General features: G+C 43.3%; 1 protein-coding gene across 1 annotated transcript in view; it reads right to left on the bottom strand.

Moving 5' to 3' along the window:
* Positions 1–18,194, bottom strand: part of XPR1 (xenotropic and polytropic retrovirus receptor 1) — a 116,162-nt gene extending 97,968 nt beyond the window's left edge. Inside the window, exons 1-2 of the mRNA XM_075507963.1 lie at positions 17,920–18,194; positions 10,464–10,515 (exon numbers count right to left, since the gene is read on the bottom strand). Coding sequence (XP_075364078.1) covers positions 10,464–10,515; positions 17,920–17,988 — 121 coding nt within the window. The 5' untranslated portion in view covers positions 17,989–18,194. The remainder of the gene's footprint in view (positions 1–10,463; positions 10,516–17,919) is intronic.
* Positions 18,195–18,449: the final 255 nt, after the last annotated feature.

Genomic DNA, 18,449 nt, shown 5'->3' with positions numbered 1-18,449 from the left:
AAGAGCCGGGGGCCGAGCCCTGACCCAGCTCCTGGCAGGCTGGCTGCACACAGATGAACCTGTTCACCTCTTCCCTTCGCTATCCTTCTTGGTCCTTCACTTTCTGATGCTTCACCATAAAGAAGACATCTGCTGAAGAGAACAGTACTAAAGCTGTGGCAGGCTCCCCATTGCTGATGTATTGCTAAAACTCACACCTGATACAGGGTATTTTTGCAGGATCTGAAGTGCTCACCAGAAACAGCAGTCACCTTACAGTCAGGATCATTACAGCAGATGGGGCCGATCAGGTGTGGCAAACCCTACAAGCTTGGCATCCTGTCTCTAACCTCTCTGCCTCCAACTGCTCAAAATTTCATTCACAATCCATATTTGACCAACTTACCCTGTGAAACATGAACTTTTAACAAACAATTCTTATCAACATCCTACTAATTAAAACTATACCATAAATGAACAGTGTGTTAAGAGCATCACCTGCAGCACCTGAAACCCACAAATGCAGCTTCTATATACACAATTATCACTTGTGGGCACTGACATTAACCCAGTTCGATCACAGAAAAGCAAAAGGCATTCTGACTTTTCTTTTTCCTTTACCCTCTCTGGGAAGCCTTCTTGTCTCTAGGCAATTCAGTGAATTGTAACCTCTCAAAGGTTTCAAAAGGACACAGAACTTCCAAGAAATGTTTTCCTGCACCTGTGTTTACCAAGGTCTGAGCAGAACCAAGCCTTGACCCAGGCTTCTAATGGAGAATTGCGTTCTCGTGTGGCTGAGCAGGGGAGAAACTGAACCTTTGCCTTGGATTGCCGCAGAGCTCAAGAACTACTTGGCATATACGAAAGACTATGAAGTAACATGGAATGCCATATCAGGCTCTCAGATTATTTATTTCCTTGCTTTCCAATTGCTACTTCTGATTAGAGAAGACAAAGTCATACCAAAACACTGAAGTACAAGCCAAATTCCATCAACCTATTTATAGAATTTACCTTATAGGTACATCAGCCAATCCTGCTCATTATTACCCCATTTTACTGCATTGCCTGTGACTCACTCCTACAGCTGTGCTCATAAGGGAGTTGCCTTTAAAAAGCATACCTGGATTCACAGATTAGCAGCCACACTGTAAATGCAGCCGATGCCCTGACACACAGCATTAAAAATACAAAGAACAAACTCATATAAATGATCAATCAGCTAGAATAGGAAACAATGAGAACAAAGAATGGGGGTTTAGACCAATGATGCCCATTTTTCCCTATAGCTGACACATTATGGGCCTGACAACTAGACAGGCTAGTCAGTACTGAACTGCTCCGTCTCAGCAGAAGTGAGGAGCTCAGCAGAGCTGTCCTGGAGAGCTGTGCAGGGACAGGACACCAGCGAAGGCGGTACCAGAATAGCAGCCTTGGCCACATGTCAGAACAAGTCTGCAACTGTGGGACAAGATAGATCCCGAGTTAACAGCTCACTCGCGCTGATCTTTTCAGCTTCTCTGCACTTTGCCCCACAAATACATTAGGAGCATTTATAAAAGCATGCTAAGCAATTACAGTAAAAATAAAACCAAGATTATAAACACAGTCTGGATGCCAAATTTGCCTCTTTTTGCTATTGAGAGCTCACATTTCAGCATGTAAAAAATTCTCACACGCCCCAAAATGTGTGCCTGGAGCTATATAGCACATGCAAAATAAATTGCATTTATATTGGTATGTTATGGCATGCAATTTCCCTCTTCCCAATCACACTGCCTGCCTCTCTTGTTAAGTCAAATAGCCTGTCAGCTTCTCATCAGGAAGTAGAAATTGGTTTTCCATCTCCTAGGAGATAAACAAGGCTTCCCCTTCTGCAGAGGGGAAGTTGAGCTGCTGAGTGCACAATGCAAGAGCCAGTGCCCACAAACGCGCAGGCTGGGGTGTGCTCACCCGCGGGCTTTGCATGGTCCCAGTGGCACTCTGTGCCCACTGCAATGCTGGTCACCTTCCTGGGCAGAGCAATAACTACTTTTTTAAAGTAGATTTGTGTATTTTCACACAGTTTTCTCTGTGATTTTTAGCTGAACATACACAACACTGACTCGCAGTGCTGCTGCGCTACAACTAAGGAACTTTAGGTACTCTTGTCGTACCACGCGTTAGTAAAATATCCTTTCTACCTCTCTGCAGTTTTCTTGAAGCTACACCCCTTCTCAGTTCACAGGAGAACAGAACCATAGGATTGGACTTTTACATCTAGGCTGTACTACTTCAGGGGAAAAGGGTTACCACACTCAAAAAAAGTAGCATAAAACAATCTAAAATACATTTATTAACTGAATGGCCATATAATAAATGGGATAAAATATATTTTTGAACTCAGTTTTTTTGAACTGTGGCTTTGTAAAACTAAGGTGCTGTAATTTTGCAGGTTTACACTGTAACTAAAGTTAAAGATTATGTATTTACAAAAATCATAATTACTTTTTAAAATGAATTCATTACCTACTTTTACTAAAAAGGGGTCAAGCTGCAAGGCTACAGATACACTGTAAACAAAACAGGTGAAATAAGCAACTAGCCTTCATTTTTACTTCAGGAATCAGGAAAAAGAAATGTGACCAGGAGTGGGTTGACTTTTCACCACATCCTTGCTAATTTTAAAATTACTTAATCAAAGAGACAGACCTTCTCATGTTCAGAGACCATTACTGTGATAGTCACTGCATGGTGTGGCCTCACAGCAGATTAAGGTAACACAACTGAAAGGACGGCTCTAGCAGGAGGGTGCCCAGGGACAGCCTTGCTCCTCCACTGCATCACGCAGAGACATCAGGGCTTCATAGGGTATTGGCAGGTTGGCCATTTTTCTAAGGCATCTTACAAGCAGCTACAAGGTAGAAGAATGATATTTCCTTTCCAGGGTTATTCTGCTCATTCCCTTGCCCACAGCATGCATTTTTAAAGAGACAGAGAAACCAATCAAATTTAATTCATATTGCATTATTCACCAAGTAGCTATAGTCTCATCCAAAATCTTAATTGTCTAATAATTCAAATCACCTATTCCAAATACAGCTCCAAAGGAATGACTAGAAACCCAGAGGCTGCCTCCTACACACACACTAAATCTTGCTGTTAAGATGTCTAGTGCAGCCTTTTTTTGAAACAAAGCAATAAATACTGGCCTCTTGTATATAAATGTGCAGCGCTTCATGTCTACAGCCAAAATGCTGTTTGATGTTTTGCTGTTGTCTCAGGAGTGCTTCGTTGAAGGCACAGCTGTCTGTCAATCTTCCAGCTTTGTGAATCTTTTTCTACTTTCCAACCCTCGAGTTTTGACCACTAACATGAAACCTGGCACATACTAGTTAAATTATGAGCACTGTTAATTCCTCTAACCACTAAAAAGGTAACAGACTGGCATTTTTAAATTACTGGAAAGCAAATGCAGGAAGGAAAAAGAGAAAAAAAGTGCCACAGTTGAGCATTTCTGATGTTGCTGTTACCCTACATACATCATTAAGGAAACATCTACAGCCCTTCTGCAGCTGGACTGATAAGCAGTTTGCAGACTTGCAAAAGAAACCTGCCTCTATGTGCAGCCCTTTCACATGGGCCAGCCTTGACTACCAGGTCCAGCTTTCACTATTACCTCCTGAGCGACATACAGCTCTTCGATTATCCTGGGTTTAATAGCTCTTAGTACTCAATACCAAAGGATGCTTAAGTAAAGAAAAAAAGGGTACAGAACAAAATTACAAAGCAATTAACTGCCCATCCCTAAGCCTTGAACCTACACTCTTTGGTACACTTAGGACTCAAGTTCTTCACCCAATGTGAATGCCTCAACACTCTTTGAGCTGCTGAGGAAGTTACCCAGAACACATCAGAAGACAGAGGAAAAGGAAAAAAGGCTTCCTCAGCAACAACACAAGCTTCCCAGCTTGTGCACACAGATGAAGCAGCACATCAGCCCAGGAGCTGACAATGGAGTAAATGGAAAGTGTGAGAAAGTCCAGTGTTTCCACCAAGCGCAATCACAAGCTTCCTTCAGAAAGAAGCAGTAATCTACACAATCAACCTTCTAAACTACTTCCCACCACAACCCTCTTTGTTACCCTGCATGGTCCCACACCAGCCTAGAGAGCACCAGGGGTACTCTCCACAGACTTTCTGGAGCAAGTAGTTTCTAACAACTGAAAGAGTTCACAGCCAGGTGCAAAAATACAAACGAACTTGCAGCCCACAGGAACCAGCAGCTGCACACAGGCCAGGACCTTGAGCACACCAGCCCCCAGGGGCAGCAGCAAGGGATGCTCCCTGCTGCCAAGACAGCGCTGAACGTACTCCAATACCACAACTTGAGAACTTGTGGCCTATGTGACAGTAATAAAATCAAAACTTATATTGGCCAGTTGTCTGCACTATCAACAAGTTACTCTCAATCATTCCTGCTCTGTACCTTACCTGACCTTTTTTCCACACTGACGTACACTAATTAATGGTTAAGCAGAATTCAATGGTCCTCAATACCTCTGAGGAAGTTACTGTATCAACAGCGTAGGTGGGTCTGCATTACTTTGAAAGAACAGAAAGCGGCATGCGTTGGTACAAAGCAAGCACTGCGGTCAGTCTCAATGCTGACTTGCTGTGAACACTGTACTGCTTTTGACAGCAAAATGACTTTTACATGAGAACACAGTACTCTACATTTTCATATAGGCATCTGTGCTCCAAATATTTTGGTGATCATCCAGCTGTTCTCTCACACTACTCTGCACCCTACTCCAACTATATGCACTGTTTACCTTTCAAATTTTATTGCCCTAGGGTAAGAGAAACCAGACATCACCTCCTTCTCTAAATGCTGGTGTGCAGCCAAGTTCTCCTGTCCACTATTTGCACCACTCTGGAAGGTAACATTTTCAACAAGCCCAGTAACCTATTCTTCTGTAACTAGTCCAATACCTAGCATCAGGTCTCCAACTGAGAAGAGGACTGTCACGGGATTATGGAGTTTTTGAGTTTACACACTAGTTATAAATATGGAGGCCTCCAGACTGAATTACAACCTGCACAGAATCGAGGACCAGTATCTAGGGTATAGGACACCAACCTTCAGTCACATGCGTCCTTCAGAATGACACCAATCCCCATGTCCTTTATGGGTGTGCAACAACATAGTGAAATAGAGACAAAGCATTAATCTGCTTGTGGCTGCTTCACGGTAGTTGATGTGAAGCAGTTCTGTTGAAGACTCCCTCAAGCATTCCCATGTAAACAAAACCTCAGCCCACTACAAAGTAAGCTTATGCAATCGGAAATAAATGTTTATTTTGAAATAAAAACAAGACATCTGTATATATACACACAAACCATAAGCTTTTGATCAACTCTACAAAGCATGTCTGCATATAACAAATGAAAATTGTCAGCCTCATAACTTCCTTTGGAAAAAAAGAATGTGATTTCCCACACCCTGCTTATTCACTAAGATTACTTATCACCTTAAAGAATGCTATTTTATTTATTTAGTAACAGAAATAAATCCAAACTACAGATTTGTAGCTGTCAGTTAACATGGTAAGTGCATTACAAATGAAAGCAGAAACAAGGGTGTAACCACACAGAACACGCTGCCAGTGCACACCCTCAGGATGTCCCAGACTTGCACCTCTTGCTTTTCTAACCCAGTGCAAGTAAATAGGTGACCATACAGATTACAAGTATCAGCAGAGGATCTCCATTACCACTAAAGCTTTTCCCCTACCAATCAAATGTTGTTTTAACGTCACCTACTAATTTGGGGTTTGAATTCTATCTCAAAGCATCCCTACTCCCCACTCCTGCACTGTTACAAAATTCCAGCCCCACACAGCCCTTCAACAAGCAGTGATCCTCGTTCAAAAGGTGCGACTGGAATTCAGGATTGGGGTTAAGCGGAATAAATAATCTCCATAATAAGAGGATACAACAGAACGCTCTTGTACCATCTGATATTACAACAACGTTTGTTTACACAAGTATTAAAGGGAGGTTAAATTTCAATATCTGAAAGACAAATATTCTAGGAAATAATATTTAGAGTGGACCCTGTCCATTCGAGCAGATAATCAGAATGAATAATTTACAGCCACACTTTCATCTCCTCTGCAGCTGAGAAGAGCTGCATCATAAGGAGCTTGGGGAGATGCCGACACATCTGCTCACCAAGTGGAATAATCGGGAGGACTCCAAGCAACAGTGGTCCAGTAACCCGTTTTACTTAGGTGACAAATGGGACAGGAAGCACTGGGAGGAACAAGGAACGCAAAAAAATCAACACGCTCATGGTGAGGTCAGTATTTCATGCTTTCGCGATACTGCACATTCTGCCTCGGAGATAACAAGTGCTACGCTAGATTTTCACCTCTAAATTGTCACAGCTTCTTCCTAAAGGTAGCTCAGGGTCAAGGAAGGGTGCCTGCTCACACTGACCTTGTATGCAGGCCTTCCTGCTGTGCCACAAGGACTCAGAAGCTGAGAATAACATCATGACAGCATCAATTCGTCCAGATTGCTCCAGTAACAGTAAGCAGCATGTAACAAACAGCTAACAAAGCAAACACACATCAAAGAACTCTCCAGAAATTCAAGCAAGTCCCATCATACAGCTGGGAATCAAGCATCATTTGATACTTTTCCAGTGATGTGTATGAGATTGAATTAAGAGACTAAACACTAATTTTGTACAGATGTTGCTCAGGTGGAAGGATGGTGCAGTTTCATCAGGGGAAAGCCTTGTAAAAAGATTTTAAGAATCTGGAAGAATAACACTGGCGTAAAGAAAACCGTTGTTACAAAGTAGGCAGACAAGGAGAAAAAAATCATATCTTTGAACAGATTAAAGAAATCTATGTGTACAGCTAGCAGCTACCAAGAGAGACATGCAGTTTGGTATAACTCTCATGAAATACAGGGATCCAAAGCACACAGCAACAGTGTCAGGGGACAGCTATAAACATTCTCCTCCTATCATTTTGCCTTGACAGGTTTTTTTGTTTAACATCACAGTCTGTGTTTGTTACCTGAAAATAGGAACAAGCCGATGGACACAGGTATGATTCAATGTAGCACCATGAGAAGGGTCACCATATAACTAGATAACCAGCAGAGTAAAAACTGCACAATTTAGATCCAAGATCCTCTTCCCAGCAACACTTTATCCACTAAAATAGCACTAGGACCATCAGTCACAGAGCTTGAGAGTCATTCTGAAGTTAGCTTTGTTTACCTAAATACAAACCCAATGAAAGCTATGGATGAATGGTTCATCTATTACCTGCCTTGCCTATTACTTACAACATGCCTTGGTTGGGTAGCACCTTTTTTTTGTTTGTTTGTTTCCAAAATGCTTCCAGCATACTACTAAGCAATACAAAGCATTTCTGTATGTATACAAGTTTTACCAACTGATACGGTAAGCAGGCTGCGGCAGAAGTCTAAGAAACTCATTCACAAGTCCTGAATTACACATCCAGCCAAGCAGAATAAAAACTAGGAATAGCCTCAGCTTTGGCATACAAAACTCCCTTTTCTTCAGTCCAGTGTATTAACTGAAGATTAGCATTACAATACATGTAAGGTAAATCAAAACCAACTGTGCACATCTATAGTGTGTCTGTGATCAACAAGATCAATTAGAAAATGGATTTTAGGTAGACCAGTCTAAAATGAGACTACATTAGGCTCATACTGGGAAGCTGGGTTTCAGTAGCACACTCCTGTAGTTTCTGTGCTAAGCTCAAAATAACACAGAAGTATCCATCACAAAAATCCATATTAAACTGAAAGCATGCAAGCCAACAGGCAGCCCCTGACAACAGCTGCTACATCCCCCCAGAGTTCAAGGAACTTGTTCCATCTCCTCTGATAGGGACTAGAGCAGTGTTTTGGGCACAGTTTGTATGCAGTCACACACTAACCCTGGCCTAAGGCTTCTATGAACAAAGGCAGAAGGCTTAAAGGAGAAGAAAGCAAGCAACGCAAAAGTGGTGGAGAAATACCTGGTCTTGACCCATTTCCAGTACAAGCCTTTCCTAAAGCTGCAGCTCATGGAAAGACATCTGCCTTCCCTCTGTCACCTCAGCACTCCTATGGGCAACGGCAGAAGAATCCACTGGCTCAAGCAGACCTGCCAGTACAGGCAGCTCAGCGCAAATAGCCTGGCCCCATCCTGAGCCACGCGCAATTTTCAGAGAGGAACCCAGAGACTAAAAAGCAAAACAGACTAAAAAGCTAAGCAGAGAGAAAAAGAGAGGGAAAGAACACACCAAAAACAAACTTTAAAAAAATCCAACCACCATGCACATACTCACATTCACTTAACGAACAGAAGGCGAAGGAATTAGTATAGCTGCTCTCTACTTAAAAGTGGATCAGGCAACACAAGAGTTAAATATGACTGGTTCAAAATAGTTTGGACTACTTCATTCTCTACAATATAGAGGAAGAGACCCAATCCCCCAAAAAATTAACAGAAGACACTTTTCATAAGTAGAACAACGTTAAGTCATTACTTTCCTTTTGTTGAGGTTTTGAAAGCATCAAAGGAGGTAGAACCACAAATTAAAATTCTTTTAACATTTAAAAGAGCATAAATATAATATTGTACCATTTTATGCTTTACCTTCTCTCCCTTTGCCAAATACGTTTACACACAAACATCACAGCACATTACAGAACATCAATATACACGAGCATTGAAAAAAAGAAATCAAAATGCTGAATTATAACACTTTGGAGTTTTACGGCTAGCAACTCAAGGCCCACCTTGAAATTCTAGGTATCACAAGCAAAACCCAGTAAGTCATGTTCAAACATTAGACTACAAAATTTTATTAGCACAGACACCATTTGCTCCCATTGTCAATAATAAACTGATGGATGGAAGAAAGAAAGAAAAAAAAAGTCTTGTAAATGCTCCAGTCTTCATAAAACTAACGCTGGATTTTCAACAAAATTAGTAAGTTGTCTTTAAAACTTAATAAAGATAGTCAGTTCGGCCTACACAAAATGCTTTAGCTCCTCTTAGCTAGAAAACTGGTTTTATGGTGTTGGGGAGAAAGGTCCTCTAGGTTTGTGGGTATTTTTGCAATTTTGCCACTCAAAAAAATAAAGCGAGACTTTTGTCTTTTGCCAGTGTATTGCTGGCAAGTCTTCCTCAGTTTTCCAAAGATAACCCATATATTTTAGATGATGCTAGGACCATAACCTTTAGAAATCTAGTTCTAGGGCCTGCACTTTAGAGAAAAGGGTGATTGACTTAAAATCAGTTGCTCATTTGACTCAGCCCGCTAAGTGTCAGGTTAAACCTAAAAATTATACCCGTCTGAGCATTGCTTCTACGAAGTTTTCAGCTTAGATTGCGCCTCTGAAGAGTGTAAGGAAAGACTGCCCCATCACACACACACATACACTTCGTCTATTAACCATGGCAGGTTTTGTTTCCAAATTCTAATCAAAGAGCAGGTAGAGTTAAATAAAAAACATTAATATTCCACATTATTTTAACTATGTCATACCTAATTTCCCGATTCTAATCAACACAAAGAAAGTAGTTAATAAGCTAACATTAATAGTGACTAGCATTATTCATCTTAGCCAACTGACTACACTAGAAGCAGCAGTTGTTCTTCTGCTCTATAAATATGCAAGAAAGAAGCCCAAAACCGCATTCAAAGAGGTTAGTGAAATTAACATTGCGCTGCAATAAAAGTGAAAATAATAACAGTAAGGAGGTTAAAAAACAGTTTGAAATCCACATGAAGGGCAAGACAGTAGGGAGCAAAGCAACATAAAGGCAAAAACTATTCAGTACTTCAAAGACAACGAAAGGAAGAAAGATAAAGAAAGTAAAGGGCTCTATTGAGAAATTTTGCACAGATCATCACTTAATTAAACTATTCAAAATCAGTGAGCTTAAAACCAAATGCTGTACTAAAATAATCTAGAACACTCAGTGGCAATAAACACATGCAAACAAGAAAATATACTCATGTCCACATACGAGAGGTAGCACAGCGTTCAGGGAGCACACAGAACGAAAGGATGAGACTCTTCCAGTTCAAATCACCAGTAACAAACCAGGAACCAGTATCTCTAGCACAATTATCTCCCAAAGTGGCTAGCTGTCACAGGAAAACAAAGGTCTATTCTCAAGCGATGAAGAAAACACTTCCACCAGTGAATGCCCTTATAAGCAAGAGGAATCCAGCTGTTCAAGTCCCAAACTATACAAAGACATTTATTGTCCTAATGACAGAGGACAAAGAGTTCTAACAATCAAAAATAGCACTCAGGCTGTGAAAGGCCATGCATTTGCCCATCAGTGTATTAAGTTTACCAATTTAGGAGGACTGAGGGCAGAAAAGTAGCAGGCCTATGTGTCCAGCACCCAATGCCAAGAAAAACATGATTCTCGGTTACAATTTGCTTACCTTCTATAGAAGGGGCCTGGTCCACAGCTGCATATAGCATCTCTTTCAAAGCCTGCAAGGGAGAGGGAGAGAACAAGGAATACAGTTAGTATTAAAAAAAAAAAAAAGTTACATTGTTTTGATACGCCTGTTTGAAAACAAAAGCAATTAAAGCCCTTTTATTATCCAGACTGACAGAAAGCTATGGAACGTGATGTCAACACTATCACACGTATTTCTGTTAACAAGAGAAACACAATTTCACGTTTACTGACTGCTTTGTTTAAAGCCTGTTACCTTACTAATCTATAAAATTCTTCCAACTGTATTTTTCAACATCTTCCTTTGGAAAAATGTTTCCAGATTGGTAGGATGTTAAAGGTTTCACATTAAAAAAAAAACCAAAACACAAAACACCAAGAACTGCTGCGTGACACAGAAAGGAGTTTGTCAAGGCAAATGGAGGAAAAGCAGCCTCAGGGATTTCTCATCACTGTTATATAGGAGTACAGAAATACACATGCATTCTAAATGCTGAAGACAACATGACGAAGGAAATTAGGGAACCGGGGTGATGGCCTTCTCTTGAGGTGGAAACTGAAGGATAATATGAACACCAGCCAGAATTATTAACCAGGTCTTCACGTCCTAGAGGCACCATGAGCTGCCTCCCAGAGACCACAGGAACAAGCCACTCACCTACGCTCAGACTGCTAGTGCAAGAGATGGGCAGTGCAGGCAGCAGGACCAGGAGGCAAGGTGGTCCTACAGCTAAATACCGAGCACCCCTAACAGTAACCCCTTCCATTACCAGAGCCAGGAGAGAAGCACCACATCAGAAACCTCATCACTTGCAGCTCCTTTTCAGGAGGCCTTTTTTGAGACAGTTATTAAGATGCTGGTATTATTCCAGCCATAGACTAAAGATTTGCGCTCTCTCACATCACAAGTGCAAGCAAGCATCAAATAAACTGAATTCAGACCAATGGCTGAAAGAATAGACTGAACCATAATTTTGGAACTAGAAGCCACGAGGAAGGGCCCATTCCTACTGCTGAGTGATCTGTTTACACACACCCCGCATCACTTGATAAAGACAGGCATCTTAATGCACATACTGAATGTGAGTGTGCTTCACATGCAGCTGCTGCAAAAACTAGATTTTATTCCCTCACTTTTGAACCCACAGAAATCTAACACACAAAAGTCATTCAGGTCTTTCGAGTTCCTGTCTCTTCTGCCTGTTTCCCAACATATCCTATACTTCTACACCTCTGCATTTACCATCTTGTGTGTCCATCCATGTCCCCCTCCCCAGTCAAAACATCACAGCCTAAACAACAAATTCCCTAATACCCTCAAGGCAAAAACCACCAGCTCAGCAGCTGGAAACTCAGCACTGTTGTAACATGGTGGTTACGATCCTTTTAAGTAAATATAAGGTCTAAAGGACATGTCTGTTTATCACAAGATATCCTAGGTGACAGGCTACACCAGCAGCTCAGACATCTCTCAAAGGTCTGATTCCCGAGTCCACAGAGGCCTCAACGAAGGTCATTTGCGTAATTGTTTTCCCAACTGAGCCATTGCTGAATGACTGTCATTCTGGCAGCACAGCTCTCCTCTACCCTCCGTGCTTTTTTTAAATTCCTCCCAAAGACTGGGAGGAATTTTCCCCCCCATGACTCACTGGCCAGCAGTGCATGATCTGCCTCCATCCATCAAGTGGTCAAAAAGCCTTCCTCCTTTTTCATCCCACTCGTCATTCTCGCCTACCTGTAACTTTTTCCATGAACCACAACCACACAGGATAGCATAAACAAACCTGAAGAGACAGCAAATTGAAAGTCACTGTAGTAAGAACTCCATCCCTTAACCCACCCAGAGGTAAACCTGCAGTGTACTTCCTATCTCTGGTTTTATCAGTTATTTTAAAAAACAAATTAAAAAGGACCACAACACTGACGGTCTTGCACTAAACAATCTTGAAAGCTTAAGGTGTCAGTCGTCCCGCAGACCTCTCCTCATGCAGGCTGACATATTACAATCTGGCAGCTGCAGGGCAGCAGATTTTGTTACTGTTTACCTGACCTATATAAAGTAAACCAATAACCTGAAAGAGAAAGGCTCGGTGCTCCTTCACACCTAAAGTATTTAGTCCTCTAGATGACAGAATTTTAGAAGTGATTGTTTCCAAAAGTTATACATCACTGTCAACTTCAAATGTTTAAGAATTACTCTTTCTGCCCTTAAACTAGACAAAAAGGGTTACTCCCTTACTTGAAATTGTGCTAGTGATACACCTTGCACCTGCAGTAAACTTGTATAAATGTGTATCACAGAACAAAAAAAAAAAGGCAGAAAGAAAACACACTTAAAAATGCAACTGTCAAACCTTAACAGTGAACAAATTCAAGGACAAAAACCTTAAAATGCTTGAACAAAACCGTTGTTTTAAATGTGTAGCTTTCAAACCGCTTATGCTCTTCTAAGCTCGTCCGCTAACACCCAGAAGGACAAATAGTGAAATAGCACAACAGATTTGTGTCAGGAGGTGGCAAGCCTGGGTGTGAACTGCCTATCATGAAGCAGGGTTTGATGAGCAGAATTGGCCACCTCCCAAAAACTGAAAGCCTGTTTCTGGAAGAGACCCCCTGAAGGCAAGCAGGCTACCTCAGCTATCAGTTTCATTTTCCCCATCTACTTCCTGCTGGAGGTTGTGTCTCAGAGAAATAATTTCTCAAACTTAACAACCTGTTTCTCTTCTCCAAAGGCAAAAGTACTTAAAAGCTGGAGTATCCTTAAAAAGGAAGGGAAGTCACCTGCTCATACCTTTCACCCATCTCTCCCATGAAGTGTGTACCTGTAGTAACTGTTCTGATTCTCCTTCTTCCCCAGATGCTGCAATTCCAAAGGTATTAAGCACTTTTTCTTTAAAAATACCATCAGACTTCTGCATCCAGATAAACAAATTCAGGCCAGATTAACTGAAACAAAACTGCCATCTGCCAACTGTAAAACTCCACTGAATTTCCATCAGCTAGACATGCAGACGTACACCTAGGTTTCGAAGTCTGAGCAGACAGAGCAACACTCTCCTCTTTCTCCTACAAGCAGTCCAGAGACAGGCATGGGAGCAAAGGAAATCTGCAGCATGATTTGTGGATAAACAGAGGACTAGCAACCCAACAATTTCACTGCATTGAAAAATGCGCATTAAATGCAGTGAAGCACGCTCTTAGCAAAAAAGCATCAGCTGAAATTCGTCTAATAGTTACATTAATTTGTTCAGTACTGACTATGTGAAAAAGAGAATTCTGTTGTCTGACACAAAAAGATGCGATTTTGTTTGTTTTCATATTTTATCTTTACACCAAAGGAATTGAAAGTAAATTAATGGTTCAAAACTTAAGGTTTTAAGACAAGAAGTGCGCTGAAGCAGTGCATGCCGCAGCAGTCATTTAACTGGCTGGGAAAAAGCTACTAACTTTGCAGAAGATACACTGCCAGATCCCCTAAAAGAAGGTGACCAAACCTTTTCACTCCCACTGCCAGGGTCAGGGCACATCCACGGGTCACTGCCTGGTTGCACGGTGAGAACCATGCAGCTGCGGGAGCCGAGTGCCCAGGTACGTGTGCGAGGCAGCCAGCACGCCACGGACTTGGCACACCCCCCTAAAACCGCTGCTCTCCTCTGCTGCGGTCTTTGCACAGAGAAGGCAGCGGGTACAGAAACTTGAAGCATTACTTAGAACAAAGAGGAAGTTTTCGGACAACAGACATCGAAATCAGGACCAAAGTTGTTTAAAACTTTGGCATATTTAATGTTTAACATAATTAACAAGCATTTCCACAAATTAAGTGTTTATCAATACATTGTTTTAAACTCAATCATATCCAGGGACTAGCCTGATAATGACACTCAGTACTTCAACAGTAAAAATGCCCCTTTACATTGGGATTATGTATTACATTATTGCCACTGGTCCTCACATAAAGCCCTCCTGATCATTTGCACTGACTTAGGTTTCAAGAATCATCGGTTGGGAACGGAGTTTGCGTAGTAAATGTGACATATAAAATTTGCATGCTTTCATGCAATCTTTAGAATGGAAATCTGTAATGGAAAGTCAAATCAAGTCAATTAAGGTTTGTGTAAAGCTCCATGTTAATGTCAACTCAGTTATGGCAAATGTCTTTGCGAAAAGCTGAATGAAACAGAATAGCATGTCATCATTTTTCCTCTTTTCTACAAGCCAAGTGTTCTTTCTTAAAAAGCTGACGGACAGTAATGGCCACTGCAGAGCTTTTGCTGAAAGAAAATAAGAATCTAAGCCATAGCTATCAAAGTATATCTTCTTTTTGCCTGTTTAAAGGAAGTGAATGGATTTTTCTCTCTCTAAAGCTCTTCCACTGACCAAGTATCTGCCCTAAGCCTGGGCAACTTCCATACTTCCTGCAAGCACAGCTGTAATACTTAAACAGATTTTTGTTGCAGGGAAAAGATTACCCTAACGGTAAGAACTTTGAGGACTGTACATTGTTAAAGACCATCTGAAAGTGCAACTACATTTTTAGGTATTCAAAACACAACAGCCTTGTTGTTCTTTGTAGGATTATCAGCAACAGATTATACCCTCCTCCTAGTTTGACTGGCAATTTATGCAAGGCAAAGCTCCTCCCAGCCATACTCGCTGCACATCCCATCAAACCAGAGACACATCACCTGGTGAGGATCTCACAAGTTACCTGGGTCTTACCACACTTCGGGGCTGTCTGACTGCATGAGTCACCTGCTCTCCAATGGAAATAACTACAAATATCAGAGTAGAAAAATAAGATGACTACATGTAAGCTTTATGATACAGAATGACTTAAAGAAAGCAATTTCTGTACCATCTTCTAATCCTTTCATCAGCATCTTGAACTTGACATGAGAAGCCCCTGGAAACAGGAATACTCTTTTCAGAGTTACAACCTACATAACAAGATCTCTCACTCTGAAACAGCGAGAGATCTGAAACAGTGCTTGATGACTTTTTAATTAAGAAGGAAAAGATATAAACTGTCAGATGAAGAAACATTATAATACTATTAAATATGCAAACAATTTTTTAAAATTTTACTATGATGCATACTGTAAGCAATATTGCACGCAAGTAACACAAGCAGCATTTGGCCTTATGTTTGCTAATCAGCAACTCAGAATTTTTCTTGACAAAGGAGGGCTGTATGCTTTTTGCCTCAAGTATAATCAACAAGTAAATCGAGGTAGCGCCAGCCTTTTATGCACCACACCCACACGACCACCAGTTACTGAATAATAAATGCCAGACTATTCCATTACTGTAATATGCATGAGCGGGAGGCTGACTCACATTCAGCCAGCTGCAGCAAGGGAAACAAAGAGTTTTGAAACTTATTACTAAAAAGGAGGGTGGGGTTTTTATTTTAATTCACTCTACATTAAGCTATCTATCCAAGGAGGAAATTACTTGAAGTCTAGAAAGAGTAACAACTTGATGGAAGTTTCTACTGAAATCTACCTTTATTTTAAATTGGGAAGGGAGAATGACATAATAGTACTGCCCTAGTTAAAACATCTGAAAATTAACCTCCTATAATGAAAACAGTGGCCAATATGCAGCAGAGTTCTTCACACATTAATCAAGGTGTCATAGTTCACTGGGTCTCCTTTACCCTCCCTCTACATCTGTCTGGGCAGCATGCAGCCAAATCTTTTGCTCTTCTATTTCCTCCTTGCCTTCCCCTCCAACCCACCTCCAAACCTTCTTTTAGGAAGATATGCAAGTTTTCTGTTTCCAGGAACAGAAAACAACTCCTGCACGGATAACCCATTGGAGACACGATGCAGAATTAAGCTGGCACTTTATCAAGACAATGGTTTTCCTCCTTCTCAAAGACGGATGCATTATTTGGTCATCTAGCTCTCCACATAATTCAAGATCACAGTTTTGCTCTAAAGTCAAATCCAACTGCCGTTTTTATTTAAATATCCATTCCTTTGCAGTCAGGTAAAGGAAAACAAAGGAACAGTCAAAAGGGCAGATATAAACTTTTCAAGCTCAACATTATAACAAAGCAAGCTAAGATAAATGTGATTTTCCTTGCAAATGCAGACAGATTAATAGAGATACTAGAAATTAATTGCTATTATAGCCCTAGAGGGAAAATACAGGCCTTCAAATGATAACAAATGTTGTATGGTTTTGACTGACTCAATCAGTCAAGAAGTTTTGCTGATCATGGCTCTCCTATAATCAGCTTTCCGTTGTCTAGGTTTAATTATTACTTGTGGAAAAGACCGACATCACTGGCACCAACCACTTTTACTGCTAACACTGAAATAAGGAAATAGTTTTACTACAAATAACCACCTTCAGCTTCATGTAGTTAAACTGAAGTCAGGCACCACTATGATAAATCTGAAACTAAGCAATCAGTGTGACCTTTAGGTAGCTGGCATAATAAAAACTGAAAAGCTGTATTCTGCAAATAATTCATTATTAAGGTAGCAGAACTTTGTGTAAACAGTGTTCATAAATGTCCCGATTCAAGTGGTTCACCTGAAATTAAGTATGAAACAGTGAGATGCAAAGCCTGACCAGCCTTATTTAAAAAAAAAAAAAAAAAAAAAGGCAACCGATGCCAGGTTTACTGCTCTGTTTCGAGTCACTCAGGTAAAGCCGTTAGCATTACCAAACCAGACTGTGGCCCTTCACAGGGCAACGCTTGCAGGAAGGGAAGGCTTGGCCTCCAGCTAGAAGGCGGTGGGTGCTGCTCAGCCCGCCCGCCCGCCGGTCTCGCCCTTGGGAGCCGCGGATGGAGGCTGAGAGCTGCCTCTCAAAGTCACCCCTCCTCTGCCTGCCTGTGCAGAGAACTGGCGGTGGTGCTGAAAAATGACTGCTACCGACAGCAGGGCTGCGCCGAGGGCTGCGGCCGGGCTCCGGAGGGGATGCCCGGGAGCAGAGCACTGCACAGCCCCGGACTGCGGTCCCGCTGGCCTCACATCTCTGATGACCTTTGTCCCACACCAAAAGGTTACAGGCAACAATTAATTAATTCATTGGCCACCCAGCGCTTCTCCTGCGAGTGGTCCCAAGCGCCGGGGGACGGCCGGAGCCGTAACCTCTCCCCCATGGATAAACACGTCGCTTTTACAACGTCCTCCCGCCGAGAAAACAAGCGGGAAGCTGCCGGCCGCCAGACACCGCCGCCGGGCAGGGGAGCAGCCTCGCACCCGCTCTGCACGGCCAGCGACCGGGATGCGCCGGAGGACACCCGCGCAGCTCGGGCGGCACTTCCCGGGCACCCACCGCCCTGCCCCGAGGGGACACGGAGGACCGGGGCCGGCTTCGCACACACGCACCCCCGGCGCCGAGCCCCTCTCCAGCGCCGCTCCCCGCCGAGCGGCACGGGGGAGCCGGCCGAGGCGGCGGCAGCGGCGCGGCCCTACCTCATACTGGATGTACTGCTTCCGCCACTCGGGGGTGATGTGCGCCGCGAGGTGCTCGGCGAACTTCATCCTGCCGCCGCCGGGCCGGGGCCGCGCTCGCTGTGCGCCCGCGGAGCCGCCTCAGCGGCGCCTGGCTGCGAAGGGGCCGCCGCCGCCGCCGCCGGTAGTGGGGGGCGGGGGGGGGCCGCCGCCACACATGGGCCCCCGCCCGCCCGCCCCGCCACTCCTCAGCCCGCCTCGGGCCTCCTCAGCGCCGCCCCGCCACCGCTGCCGCCGCCGCCTCCTCCGCCGCCGCCGCCATCTTCCCCGTCCCGCCGCCTCCCAGCCGTCAGCCGGCCCGACAGCCAACCGGCCGCCGGCAAGGCGCCATCGCCACGGCAACCGCCGCCACCGCCCACCGCCGCGCGGGGCGGGGCGGGGCCCGGCGGAGGGGCGGGGCTGAGGGCGGGCGGCCCCGCCCCTGCCCGCCGGGCCCGCGGGGGGGGCGGTGGCGCCGGGGCTCCCCCAGCGGGGGGCGCCCCGCTTCGTTT

The sequence above is a fragment of the Mycteria americana genome, chromosome 7, assembly GCF_035582795.1.
Source record: "Mycteria americana isolate JAX WOST 10 ecotype Jacksonville Zoo and Gardens chromosome 7, USCA_MyAme_1.0, whole genome shotgun sequence".
Classification (NCBI taxonomy): Eukaryota; Metazoa; Chordata; class Aves; order Ciconiiformes; family Ciconiidae; genus Mycteria; species Mycteria americana.
This window is presented reverse-complemented; position numbering and strand designations above follow the sequence as displayed.